At 41.0% G+C, this 14,781-nt stretch overlaps 1 protein-coding gene across 5 annotated transcripts in view; it reads left to right on the top strand.

Moving 5' to 3' along the window:
* The window catches only part of Uxs1 (UDP-glucuronate decarboxylase 1), an 84,573-nt gene that overhangs the window by 22,973 nt on the left and 46,819 nt on the right, over positions 1-14,781 (top strand). For 3 of the 5 annotated variants that reach the window (XM_021166509.3, XM_085836887.1, XM_029477466.2), the window contains exons 3-5: positions 158-206; positions 440-483; positions 10,299-10,359. In XM_021166509.3, the coding sequence (XP_021022168.1) occupies positions 158-206; positions 440-483; positions 10,299-10,359 (154 nt within the window). Of the gene's footprint in view, positions 1-142; positions 207-439; positions 484-10,298; positions 10,360-14,781 lie in introns of all 5 variants that reach the window. The other 2 variants (XM_021166421.3, XM_029477462.2) reach the window with 1 other exon arrangement.

Raw genomic sequence — 14,781 nt, 5'->3', positions numbered from 1 at the left:
ATAGACCTGTGAGGAGATTCCTTCATACTGTCTTGTTGGTGACCAGGACTTGAGCAAGATGGGCAGAAGGTCTGTAAATAGGATTTGTTTTGGGCTAATACCTTGAAGGCACAAAGTCTTTGACCTGATCTCAGTTCTGTAGCTTTCTGCTCAACAGGTCTATCCAGGAAAATGGTGAACTAAAGATCGAAAGCAAGATTGAAGAGGTTAGTCTATTTTCTGTTTTGCTTTATGTGTCCGTCAATCTCCCTTCCTTTGTGATATTATTTAGTGCTTCTGAAACTCAAACATCATTCTGTTCTGTAAGGGGACTTTCTGTTTGTTACTCTATAGATCATTTGCCCTATTAAAATTTGTCTTGCTTTATGCCACGCAACCCTCCAGTGTTAAGCTAGGACAAAAGTGGTTTGCTTTAAAATTGATTTTATTCTTGTTCCAGATTGTTGAACCATTAAGAGAGAAAATCAGAGATTTGGAAAAAAGGTATGTACACATTTTTGTTGTTGTTGTTGTTCTGTCTTTAAAAAAATGTCTTAGATGTATGACAGGAAATGTTGGTGTTTAGAGTGTTCCTCTCAGTTAAGTTCATTATATTGGAAAGTTACATATAAACTTAGAGGACATAAAAAATTCTCAAGGGAAATCTTTTCCTTCTGTAAGAAGCTAAGTTCTTAATATTTGAATGAAGTACTGGTTATTTAGAGACAGGGCCTGTTTTTGTTGCTCAGATTCTCCTGGAGCTCACTGTGCCCTTAGTGGCCTGTAGTTCACAGTCCTCCTACCTTAGTCTTCTGAATGTCTGCATTTACAAGTATGTACTAACACACCAGGTCCTGGTTGTGGTATTTTAAAACATTTTAAAACCCTTCATTATTAAGGACTATTTCCTAAGAAAGCAATGGATTGCCTTTAGGAAAACAAAAGGGAAATTTTGTTTGTTTGCTACTTGTTTGAAGTTAATTTTTACTGTGATTTTGCTGAAGTCTAATGAGATCCTAAGTTTGAAAAAAAAAATCCTTCTAAAATTAGGCCTGGGAGATCCTTCAGTGGAAACCCCCAAACCCACAGGAAAGTCCTGTAGATGTGCAGTGCCTGCAGTGCTGGTGAGACAGTTGAGTTGATTCTCTTGCCCAGTTCTTTGGGTTTTTATAGAATACTTTTCCTCATGATTAGCCATCCCCTATATACACAACTTCTTCTCCACCCTACATTCTCTTGATTTTTTTTTTTTTGTTGTTAATTTTTGGTAATGCGCTGAGTCCCATTAGTGATTCTTGTTGGAATGTTGACTGATCTTATTGAGTTGATCTTGTGCAATTAACCATAGCTTCTGTGAATTCATGGTGCAGAGGTCATGTTGTGTCCTCATAACAGCATTCCTCCTCCTCCTCTTCTTCTTCCTCTTCCTCTTCCTCTTCCTCCTCCTCCTCCTCCTTTTTCTCCTCCTCTTTCTCCTACTCTTTCTCCTTCTCCTCTTCCTCCTCTTTCTTTTCCTTCTCCTCCTCCTCTTCCTCCTCTTCCTCTTCCTCCTCTGGCTTTTAGTCTTTCTACTACTTCTGCAATTCTGATGAGCCTTGAGGTAGGGACATGGGTTTGACAATTAAGGCTGAGTACTAAGCAGTCATTTGTTCTCAGCGCTTGGACAGCTTCTGAGTCTGTGCATCAACTACTGCCAACTTTGAACAGAGGTGACTCTGGCCACGGTTATGATAAGCTCTAATCTAAAGTATTCAGAAAAAGGAAGAGTTTATTTGGGTTTATAGTTCCAGAGATATGAATCCATGATGGCAACAAATGACAGACATAGCAGTAAGAACAGAAGCTGAGAACTTAAATCTTAAACTTCAGTCAGGAAGCAGAGAGAGACAGGCAGGCAGGCAGGCAGGCAGGCAGGGAGGAAGGGAGATCAGGAGAGAACTAGAAATGGTGTGTCTTTTAACTCACTGATTTAGTGACATACCTCCTCCAGCAAGGCCATACCACCTAAGCCTCCACAAACAGCACCAGCAACTGGGAACCAAGAATTAACATGCACAACATTTCTCATTCAAAGCATCATAGTCCACTCCTTGGCCTCCATAATGCAAAATGCGTTTTGTTGAACTTTAAAGGTCCCTGTAGTCTTTTACAGTTATAACACTGTTAAAAGGGCCATAATCTCTTCTGAGACTCCATGTAGTATCTTAATTGCAACCTTCTGTAAAATCAAAAAATAAATTATACGCCCCAACATATAATAGCACAGAAGATGCATTACTGTTTTAAAATGGGTTGAGGCACAGTGAGAAAATATTGGAGAAAACAAGACTGAAAGCCATCAGGGCAAACTCCATAGCCTGTAGTTCCATGTCTGAATTTTGGGACTTTAATTTTAAAGGGTTTAGATGGCTCCACCCCTCCAACATTGATACCTCTTTTTGGGCTGACTCAACTTTCTGTATACCACTTCCCTTGGCAGGTACCTCATGGCTCTGGCATTTCCAACATCTTGTGGTTCCCAACACAACCCAAACTTTACTTCACAAAATGATTTCTCAGGGTCTTTGCATAGAGACTTCCTGACACATGTTGACTGGCTTTGGAGGCTCTCTGAAACTGCAGTGGATGGTTCTATAAAGCCTTCACTCTTACATTCTTGATGCCTCTAAAGACAGCACAGTATGGAAAACACTGTCAAGTTCAGCTGCCCCTTGGGATGGACCCTGGCCCCCTGGAACCACATTAACATCAGCCTTTTTTTTTTTTTTTTTTTTTGGTCTTTCTTATTATAATTGCCTTTAGAAGCAGAAAACATCTTATGTCTGTTTTCTTTTTTTTTAATTGGAAGCTTAGCTGGCTGGGATCTCACCCTGAGTTCACCCTTCCCAGTCATTGTTCCAGTTCAGATCAAACTTCTCCATTGAGGTGCTGGTCTTTTTAATGATTGCAGCTTCGTTTCCACCGAGTTTTGGCTGTACCATTTTAAGATTATCAGTCTCCCTTTTCTCTGAAAATGGTACAGTTTGTATTTTTTCTGCCCTGTTTGCTCTTTTTTATTGTAGACCCATCTAAGACTGGCTGCTAGTGACCATGTTGCAGGATCTGTAATAGAGCTGTCGTGAAATCTCCTTTGCCAATAGTATAAGCACTTTATTTTTAAGTTTACCATGGTCAAATTCTTAGGACAAGGACAGAAAGCTGTCACATTCTTTGCCACAGTATCACAGAACAGTCTTTAACCCAGTTGCTAATATTGTTCTTCTCTGAAGCCTCTTGAACTCGGCCTCTGCTATCTGGATGACTCTCAGCACGACTGTCTTCCAAGTCCCTACTATAACTGGCCTTGGGTTTATTTTTGTGCAGGGTGAGTTAATGGTCTAGTTTCATCCTTCTTCATGTAGAAAGTCTATTTGTTAAAAATGCTCTCCTCATGGATTGGCAGGATCAATATAGTAAAAATGGCTATCTTGCCAAAAGCAATCTATAGATTCAATGCAATCCCCATCAAAATTCCAACTCAATTCTTCAACGAATTAGAAAGGGCAATTGGCAGATTCATCTGGAATAACAAAAAACCTAGAATAGCAAAAATAAGACAAAAAGACCACCAGCAGATTGGGAAAGGATCTTTACCTATCCCAAATCAGATAGGGGACTAATATCCAATATATATTTAAAGAACTCAAGAAGGTGGACTCCAGAAAATCAAATAACCCCATTAAAAATGGGGCTCAGAACTGAACAAAGAATTCTCACCCGAGGAATACCGAATGGCAGAGAAGCACCTGAAAAAATGTTCAACATCCTTAATCATCAGGGAAATGCAAATCAAAACAACCCTGAGATTCCACCTCACACCAGTCAGAATGGCTAAGATCAAAAATTCAGGTGACAGCAGATGCTGGCGAGGATGCGGAGAAAGAGGAACGCTCCTCCATTGTTGGTGGGATTGCAAGCTTGTACAACCACTCTGGAAATCAGTCTGGCAGTTCCTCAGAAAATTGGACATAGTACTATCGGAGGATCCAGCAATACCTCTCCTGGGCATATATCCAGAAGATGTCCCAACCGGTAAGAAGGACACATGCTCCACTATGTTCATAGCAGCCTTATTTATAATAGCCAGAAGCTGGAAAGAACCCAGATGCCCCTCAACAGAGGAATGGATACAGAAAATATGGTACATTTACACAATGGAGTACTACTCAGCTATTAAAAAGAATGAATTTATGAAATTCCTAGGCAAATGGATGGACCTGGAGGGCATCATCCTGAGTGAGGTAACCCAATCACAAAGGAACTCTCACAATATGTATTCACTGATAAGTGGATATTAGCCCAGAAACTTAGGATACCCAAGATATAAGATACAATTTGCTAAACGCATGAAACTCAAGAGAACGAAGACCAAAGTGTGGACACTTTGCCCCTTCTTAGAATAGGGAACAAAACACCCATGGAAGGAGTTATAGAGACAAAATTTGGAAGTGTGACGAGAGGATTGACCATCTAGTGATTGCCATATCCAGAGATCCATCCCATGATCAGCTTCCAAACGCTGACACCATTGCATACACTAGTAAGATTTTGCTGAAAGGACCCAGATATAGCTGTCTCTTGTGAGACTATGCCAGGGCCTAGCAAACACAGAAGTGGATGCTCACAGTCAGCTATGGAATGGATCACAGGGCCCCCAATGGAGGAGCTAGAGAAAGCATCCAAGGAACTAAAGGGAACTGCAACCCTAGAGGTGGAACAACAATATGAACTAACCAGTACCCTGGAGCTCTTGTCTCTAGCTGCATATGTATCAAAAGATGGCCTAAGCCGGGCGTGGTGGCGCACGCCTTTGATCCCAGCACTCGGGAGGCAGAGGCAGGTGGATTTCTGAGTTCGAGGCCAGCCTGGTCTACAAAGTGAGTTCCAGGACAGCCAGGGCTATCAGAGAAACCCTGTCTCAAAAAATCAAAAAAAAAAAAAAAAAAAAAAAAAAAGATGGCCTAATAGGCCATCACTTGAAAGAGAGGCCCATTGGACTTGCAAACTTTATATGCCCCAGTACAGGGGAACGCCAGGGCCAAGAAGGGGGGTGGGGGGTAGGGGAGTGGGGGGATATGGGGGACTTTTGGTATAGCATTGGAAATGTAAATGAGCTAAATACCTAATAAAAAATGGAAAAAAAAAAAAGAAAATGTTTTCTTTTCTCTGGGTGCACTTTTTGGGCACCGTTGTTAAAAATCAGGTGGCTGTACCTTGTGGCCTTGTATGCAAATCCTTGGTTCTATCATTGGTTTGTGTGTCTGTTTTTGTGCCAGTACCATGCTGTTTTTCTTACTATGGCTTTGTAGTGAAACTTAAAATCAGGAGTGGTAATACCCTATAGTATTCAGGATTTCTTTGGCTGTCTGGGTCTTTGCTTCCATATGAATTTTAAGACTTCCCACCCTCCAAATCTGCAAAGAACATCATTAGAATTTTGATATGGAATCTATCGATTGCTTTTGGTAGAGTAGCTATATTCACAGTGTTAAAGCCTGTCAATCCATCTGCATGGGAAGTCCACCTTTTATTGACTTTCTCACTTTCTTCAGCATCTTAACGTTTATGTCATCGACGTTTCCCCACATCCTTGGTTAGCTTTATTCTGATTTCTTTCTCGGTGTACTTGTCAATGGTATATAGGAATGTTACTGAGTTTTTAATTGTTGATGTTGTATCCTGTCTTTGCTTGAAAGTATTTATAAGGTCTTAAGAGTTTTCTAGTGGAGTCTTTAGGGTCTTGTATCTTACAGCGATATCATCTGCCAATAATGATACTTTGGCCTCTTTCTTTCCTATTTGTTTTCCCTTTTCCTGCTTCTCTTGCCTTATTACTCTAGCTAAGATTTCCAGTGCTATATTGAATTGAGAGTAGAGAAAGTGGATCCCCTGTTCGGGATTGAGTGCTTCATGTTTCATGTTCAGTCTTTATTATGTTGAAATGTGTTCCTTCTATTCCGAGTGTCTTCAGGCTTTTGACATGAAAGGACATTGGATAAGCATTAAGAGGGTTTTTATTTTTTGAATTTATGATCATGTGACCTCTGTCCTTGAGTCCATTTATGCAGTTTATATTTTTTATTGTGTATTGATTACATTGATATGTGTATTGACCCTTCCTTGACTTGACTGTGGTGAGTGATCTTTTTGATGTTCTTGAATTCTGTTTGTATCATAAGGAGTTGTTGTCTTGTTCACCCTCTAAGAATGGAGTGTGCATACTATAAGGGGTCAGCAAACAAGGGGAGTTTTTATTTTGCAGATGGGAGTACCAAGTTAAAAGGAAAGTAGAAACTTAAGCTGTGGGTAGTAGCAGGATCCCCCAGCAACCATTGCAGCTTTGCTTTGACCTCTTCAAGGGTCTGTGACTGGAGACACTGACCAAGAGGTTCCTGAACAGTGTTGCAGCTCTGCATTTGCAGCTTCCTCATGCAACTGTTAACAGTATGCTGAGAAACAAACCTGCAGAGGTCTAGAATGGCACAAGCAGTGACCTTAAAGCAATGGCTCTCAACCTGTGTGTCATGACCCTTAGGGGTGGGCGTCAAATGATCTTTTCATAGGGGTCATCTAAGACCATCAGAACTATTAGATATTTATATTTATGAGTGAAATAATAGTTATGAAGTAGTAACAAAAATAATTTTATGATTGGGGGTCACCACAACTGAACTGTGTTAAAGGGTCATAATATTAGGAAGGTTGAGAACTACTGACTTAGACTGTAGGAATGTTCTGCATATTGATTTCTTGCTAAAATAGCTCTGCTTTCCTCGGTGAGTGAGATCTGAGGAAGCTTCCCCCCTGGAGACAGTCTCACATGTAGCTCATGAGTGTCCTGAGCCTGCACATTGGTTCCCATTTATTAATGCCGATTTTGCAGTCATCCTTGGTGTTTCTTTGTGGTTCTAGTACCCTCCATACAAATGAAATTCTCAGATGTTCCATATAGTATTGCATAGAACTCAAGCATTTAAGTCATCTCCAGTGACCTGCTTTGGTCAGGGAGCATGCTATGCAAGTAGGAAGTAATAACATAGGAAGAAGTCTTCATTTACTCCATATACTAAAACACTTCCGATCTGCACTCAGTGGAACTCAGAGAGCCTGCTGCATGCTGCTGCTTAATTCATCTCTGTTTCTTTAATGTGCTATGAATATACCAATTAATGATGATTATTTTATTGTGATGTAGGGGATGGAACCCAGGGCCTTCTTCATGTGCTGCAAGCACTCTGCTGCCAAGCTTCATTCTTAACCCAGTAGTAACTTAGACTTCTACTGAGAGTGCTTACTGTTCTTACATGTGTGTCCTAAAACCTAAGGCCAAAGTCTAGAATGACTTTAAATAATTGATAAAGTGGTAATTGGCACATAGTTGCTTTTTGGTGAGGTGCTGTGTTCTGGATGCACACCAGATCGGCTTTATTTCTAAAGTATACTCCTGAGAAAACTGTTTGCCATTTTCTTCCTGAGACAAATAACATCAGCTTTCATTCAAGGGGCTATAGATGGCTGTTCATATTCACAGTTCCATATCACTTTCTACCAACTACAGTTTGAAGGTATTTGGGGAAGGGTTGTATCTGTAGCAAACACAAACAGTTTTGTTGTTATTCCCTAAACAATCTGGTGTAGTGACTATTGACATGACATGCCCCTTATGTTGATATCAGTCCCCATCTGAAAGGACCCAAAGCATTACTGTCTAGGGGTCTGGATTAGGTTTGTTCTCTTTCCCATTAAAGGATTTTAAGACAGGGAAAATCTTGAGTGCAATAAGTATCAGCAGGGGAAATCTTAGACATTGTGGGTAGATCAGGCAACCTTTAATTAGGAGTGAGATAACATGCACACAGTGACTACACAGAGAAGACCCTCTGATGGAAGACTTGAACCCCTGGTCTTTCCTCTGTTTTATCAGACCATGTCAGGGGTCTCAGGTACAGCCTGTTCTCCACAGTTGGGGTTTTAAGAGTCTTTGGGGGGAACTTTCTTTCCTAATTTAGGGTTGGTCAGCTTGATAATGGAGGGAATTGATAGGCTCACAACTTTGGGGTAAGCATGCCCTCCCTGATCTCTACCTTAAACTTGAACTTATCAAACTAGTCTATTGCAAAGGGATCCTACTAGAGAGAGGAAATTCCTACCAGGCCTTCAGGCCTTTGTCTCAGATCAGGAGTATGAGGAGGCAGCAGGAAGTTTGAAATATTTGTTATCCATTCGAGGTCCCTCTTATGTGTCTACCTAGCTGGACAGTCTCTCAAAAATACACTGGGGACATATGAAGGTTCTGTGTAAGTACCCTTGGGTAAGAGACTTGAACATTCTTCTCTTCTTAGGGTCTTCTGGGGTCTCAGAAGTAACCCCTGAGAATGCTGAGGGATATTGCTGCATCCAGAGCTAAACTTAGGTTGGGTTTGTTCTGTGGCTGATGGATCCACTTACTCTTGGGATTTACTTTACAGTCTTGTGCCTCTGAACCATGTCTCTCTCCTCCCACTTTATATTTCCAGTGTGTACCTGCCAACTCACTCCCCTGAGACAGAGAGAGTAGCTAACTCCTGGGTTGGGTCTGTAGTTCAGCAGTATAGAGAGCTTGGCTAAGATGCTAGCAGCTCTCTGCTTGAACCCCAATACTGTTTGAAAAATGACAACAAAGTAGAGTGGGTCTTGAAGAAGAAACCAAGGGAGGGAAGGAACCACCATATTCAGTTCTGTCTGTGTTTTTTCTGGTCTAGTAGAGGTTATATCTCTGCTGTCTGTTGCTGCTAGCTTGTAGCTTCTAAGAGCTTAGCCAGGAGGGTGGGAAGGGAAGGTGACTTGTGACCTGAGTCAGAAGCTGGAGACAAATGGATGGGGTGTGTGTAGACCACTTGAACTTTTGTATTTCCAGCTCCCACATGCCTACCTAAATGAAGGAGATGGTAGAGAGAGAATCATTTGGAAAGTAGGGCATCTGTCCAACCTTCCCAGGTCTTCCAACCTAGCCTCTGCCCCAAGGCAGAGCCCAGAGGCCTTTGTTCTCTCACAGCACTGGGAACATAACACATGGACTGGCTCTGAGCAGTCCATGCCAAAGACAGTCTGTGACTGGGGTGGCCCTGGATGAAGCAGGAAGGGCTGAGTGCAGAGCTCAGTGCCCAGGATTGCTACCTTGTCTTCATTAGCCCTTCAATCTGCCTGTGTCTATAGTATGCAGCTTGCCCTTTTGAGAACATGGAGTCTCTTCCTAGCAAAATTCTGTACTGTAAAGAAAGATCTCTGCCTTCCTGCTTTCAGGGAACAGGCCCCTGTGTACTGGATGTGATGTTCAGTTCAGTGACCGTTAACATGTCACTGTACCAGTTCTGCTTGCTGGAGACAAAGATGGTGCAGACAGCCTCACTCCTCCCCTGTTAAAACAATAACTACAAAGCTGCACAGAGATTTATTTAAAGCACTCAGCTCCAAAGCATTAATAAGAGAGAACATTTAAGTCTGCATTTAAGTCCTTTGGCTGCTTTCTATGTTAATTATGTTGTTTTCCTTCTGGGATGTCAGTGTGCACTGGGGACCCATGGAGACTTTGCAGGGCGGGAGGGCATTGGAAGAGCAAATAGAAGACAGAAAGTGCAGATGCCCAGTCACTGCGCCAGGGACTCTGACAAGAATGGAATTGCAAAAACTTCTAGAGTAGGAGACAGTCTCGTTATGTTTCTTCACTGTCTTAAGTCACCTTTAACATGGACCACTGACTTCCTAATGCTCCTGTGCTACACGCACACACACACACACACACACACACACACACACACACACACGGGAGGGGGCAGAGAGGGAAAGAGAAAGAATAAGACTGAAGATTGAACTCAAGGTCATTCCGTGTTTTATTACTCTTACATCCTCAGGTCTTTCTATAACTATTTTTGGGAAAGGCAGTCTCTCACTATCATGCTGGCCTGAAACTCTTGATCCTCTTACCTCTGCCTCCCCCGGCTGCGGATTAATGTGTGGTACCACTATGTCTACTGCATTCCATATTTTGACCTGGCTGAATATAAGTAGTGCTTCTCTTCTGCTGTATCGACAGCAAAAAAGATCAAATCTGTTTGTTGCAAAACATGTAGGGCTGGTGTATACCTGGGTGGAATGATGCTGTTTCCCTCATGGTTTGTCAAGCCAGAGTTTGTCCGCAGGATTCTGAGGAGTGCTCCCCTATGCCATCTGTACAGAGCCTGGGGACTGACCGGGGAACCACATTGGACTAACTTTTCCTTTTAAATCTCTTCATATTATAGTTTTACCCAGAAATACCCACCTGTAAAGTTTTTATCAGAAAAGGACCGGAAAAGGATTTTGGTAAGTTTGCATACAAGATTTACATTTATAATATTAAGAAATTTGTTTTATGATGAGATTTCAATGCTGTCAAGTTCTCCCTCCTCAAGTAGCTAATTCTGTGTTTTCTATTTGTTTGCATTGTCTTAATGGCATTACACACTGATGAGAAACCGTGTACCATCAATAGTACCCTTGACTATTGTGCCATGTATCCTTGACTCCCTTTCTCCTCCGGGGTTTCAGCATCCACTGAAGCTGCCTTCTATCCCCACGACTTTGCCCACTTTGAATCTTTCATGTGAATGAAAGGATGAATGATGATACACTATGCCTAGCTTCTTTGTGTCTAGCTTCTTTCGTTGAGAATCATATTTTTAATATTGTTTCACTACCTTTTTTTTTCATGGCTGAACAATGTTCTTTTGTATGATTGTGCCATATCTTGCTTGTCCATTTCTCAGTTGATGGGCATTAGAGCTGTGTCTATTCTGAAGCTATTGTGAGTCATATTGCTGTGAACATGATGTTATGTAGGCTTTGACTTCTTTCTTGTGTAGTTAGGGATAAATGGAATCCACATTAAAAAGGCCCAAATTAAACTATAAATAGTCAAAGGTAACATAATCTTGTATTTATAAAGCTCAAAAAGAATCCCCTTAAAACTAACCAAAGAGTTGAAGGCTGAAGAACACAGTTTACGAGGAGACCCTTGAAACTTCACACAGCAGCTTTTAACCTTTTCTGGTTCTTGGACCACACTGGTGAATATCCTGGGGCTTCCTTGACTAAGAGTCTCCCTGTTAAATATTAACTCAAGCTCTCCAGGGAAAAAGATGAATCTTACTATTTTGTGGGAAGTTACATAGAGATTTTACTGTTTTGTTTTTTAAAGTCACATCTTTATTGGGGCACCAGTCATATGCCATGTAATTCACTGTTGGCTTCACCATATGGATAGGGTAATGCCACATTTATCCAGTTGTGATGGGCCCTTTTACTTAGCATAATGTTTCAAACATTTGTTCATCATGTATTAGAACCATTTTTGGGCTAATTGGCTGTTTTTGGATACTTTTTTCAGTGTTGATTGCTTCCCTTCTTACCATTCGATCACAATTGTGTTTTTGATATATATCTGCAGGACTTTTAAGACTTTTTTTTTTGCATGTTGTTTTCTCATTTTGTGAGTGGTCTTTTCACTCTCTTGATGGTAGTGTTTGAAGCACAAAAGTTTTATGTTGCTGTATTAGAAAAATTCTAACCAGAGAAGAATCAATTGTACATTTGGATAGACAAGAGAACTTTTTGTATGGGCTGTGACCCAGGCTAATGCTTTGGAAAAGGTCAGTACCCCCCACTGTATCTTCCAGCCAAATACAGTGTGGCCACCTGAGGGCGATCTCTGAGTCTCCTGCCCACTAAATGAATTTTCCTCACAGTTAAGCATGTTTGCAGAGCAGAAATGGTAAGAACAGACATTTTGCTGGTAGGTGTTTTAAAGGTATCAATAAATGCACACAAAAAATTTGCAAGCAATACTAAAGGCCACAAACTTGGCAGGTGGCAATAAAAATATGCCTTTCTTATGACATTTGTCCAGCTAGCTAGCAAAGAAGGAGAGATAGATATCTGTCCTCCAGGTTGTTTCTGGCAAGTGTTTCCCTTCCCCAGATAAGGAGTAGCGCCTTTAGCTAGCAGGTAGATTTCAGCACACCAATAAAACTTATTTATTTATTTATTTATTTATTTTAAAGCATTCTACTTTTACATAACCCTAAAGTTGCTAGGCAAGAATTTCTACTAAATTCTGAAACAAGTTTGAGTCCTGCATAAACACACAAGTTCATTTGCATCTCTTCTCTTGAAGTCCGCAGCCCTTCAAGGCCCGCAGAATGTAGAGTAGTAATTTAATTTGTCAGATGCATATGCAGTTGTATGTGTGTGTTCAGATGGTCTAATTTTATTTTTTGCCTTTGTTGTTTGTGTTCTATTGGTAGAGTTCAGAAGTCATTGTCCAATCTAGAGTCATAAAGATTTGTGTCTTTTTCTAAGCGTTTTCTAGATTTGGATCTTAAGTTTAGGTCTGTGTATGAAGTGTGTATGAAGTGAGAACATAGCTGTTCCAGCGTATGTTTGAGGGGAAGGTTTTTATCATAGATGAGGTTGAGTATCGTCAGAGCAGGAAAAGAAGGTAGTAGACCATGGCCAGGAGAGTGAACAAGGCCAGGAGAGGAGAGAGAAGTGGAAAGATGAAAGATGAAGAGAAGAGAGGGGGCAGAAAGGACTAAGAGGGCACATGGACAAAATGGCAGGATTATATAGGAATGAGAAGCTTGGGGAAGGGGAGACTGTGAGGGGAGAAATTTAGGGTAGGAAGTGGAATGATAAGAGCTGAGAGGAGCCATAGGTACTGACTGAACCTGGAGGCTAGTGGACACTTGGATTTGCTATTGAAAAGTGTAGTTATCCATTTATCCTGAGTTTCTTTTGGGCCTACAATTTTATTTTGAGATAATTTATGTGTATAGTGTTAGGTGATGGGCTTTTTTCTTTTGCTTTACAATCTGTGTGTCCTGTTTGTTGAAAGTGAGAAATCAATTGAATATAAGTATTTATATTTGGACTGTCATGTCCACTGACTTAAAGAACAGTATTGATTACTGTGACTTTGTGGTAGGTTTTGAATTTGGGTGGCATGTCATACCACCTTGTCTGTCTCATCCACAGTGTGTGCGTGCGTGTGTGTTTCCAAGATGGTTTCGGCTATTCTGGATCCCTTTGCAATTCCTTGTAAATATTAGGATCAGCTTACCAAATCTTCCAAAGAAGCCGTCCGTGATTCTGGTAGAGACTGTTAAATCTATAGTGGACCATTTTGCCATCTTAACATAGGCTGTGTTATTCTTTATGGGATCATGTCTATTTCTGGATTTTCTTCAGAGTATCAGTATCAAAGTCTGTTCTTCTAGTGTCTCTGTTGCCATGTGCCTGACTTATCACAGATCTGAAGGACTACAGTTGTGTGTCTGTATTGCTGTAATGTCCATTACACATGTAATTTCTAAGGCATAGAGTAGGTAGTTTCTGATGATCAAAAATGTCTTAGGTTATGGTGACTGAGGTCCTGTGTCTGGCTCAGTTACCATGTTACATTGTGGCAAATGTAGAGGGCAAGGGAAGAGAGAGGCTGAATCTTTGCTTTTGTAAGTGCCACAATGGTGGTACTAATATACCTAGGGGGGCAGATCCCTAATGGCCTCCTAATGTCTGTTGCCTCGTGGAGTACATTTCTGATAAGGTGACTTTGGTGGACTCAAAAGGATAGTCACATTGGTACTTAAGTACTCTGTGGTCTTGAAGATTTTTTTCTTTGTATCTTACTGCAACAAATGCATTTAGGATTTTTGGTTCATCTGCCATCTCATAGGTTATACACATTTCAGCATCCTTTGGTGCGTGAATATTGGTGTCTGGCATATTGTTTAAAACCTAAGGCCTTTTGCATAATGTTTAGAGCCTTAAACACAGAAGAGGTATGTCTGGAAATTTATTTCTGTTGATTTGTTGGGCAGCATAAGTTAAATGCTTACCTGAACGAGGCTATTTGAGCTGCCCAGTAGTACCCATGGACTCTATGCACGTTGAGATGAGCTGCTAAGTTCAGAACCATGCCATGCTTGGTTCTCTGTTAGGCTTCCTGGGAAAGCTGTATAAAAGCTGAATTTCTGCTAATGTTTTCTATTTAAAATGCTTGTGTGATTAAAATAAAATTTATAATTAGAAAAGTATAACTACATAAGTATGTTATACAAACCTCTGAGTATTTTCACTAGAGTGGACTTGCTTAAGAAGGAAACAAAAGGAATGGCATGCATGGTAGGTAATCCATGCTGCACAGGATGCCTCAAGAGCTGCCTGCTCAGGCTGTCAGAATCTCAGAAGTGGGTGTTTATAGTTTAATCGACTGCATTTCTGCTCCCTTACATGTCTCCAGGCCTTTTGGCTACAGATATACTAGAACACCACAGAGGAGCTCACATCAGAAGCATTTGCACAATGATGTGTGGAGTATCTGTCAGCCAACACAATGAGCGTTTTTAAGTTTGTAATCATGGACCTCTTTGGGAAATGTAACAGGGTGAAACGGTGATTAAAATGTGCTGGAGCCAGTGGTACCTCTGGCCTGGAATCCTAGCTACTCTGAAAGCCGAGGTGGGAAATTCAAGGCCTTTCTGGACTACAAAGTGAATTTAGGCAACTTTTTGAGAACCTGTCTCAAAAAGTGAAAAGAAAAAACAGCAAACAAAATATGTTTGCTCTATGCAGAGTGTTGTGATGTGGCTCATGCAGAGTGAGCATGTGTGAGGTCCCAGAACCCCCAGAAAGAAGTGTTAGAATGTGTTACATTTGAATCAGATATTTTCCCAGGAAATCCTTATA

This window comes from Mus caroli, unplaced genomic scaffold, assembly GCF_978045245.1.
Source record: "Mus caroli unplaced genomic scaffold, Mus_caroli_1 scaffold_1, whole genome shotgun sequence".
NCBI classification, from domain to species: Eukaryota; Metazoa; Chordata; class Mammalia; order Rodentia; family Muridae; genus Mus; species Mus caroli.
The sequence above is the reverse complement of the archived record's forward strand: the minus strand, read 5'-3'. Positions and strand labels throughout refer to the sequence as shown.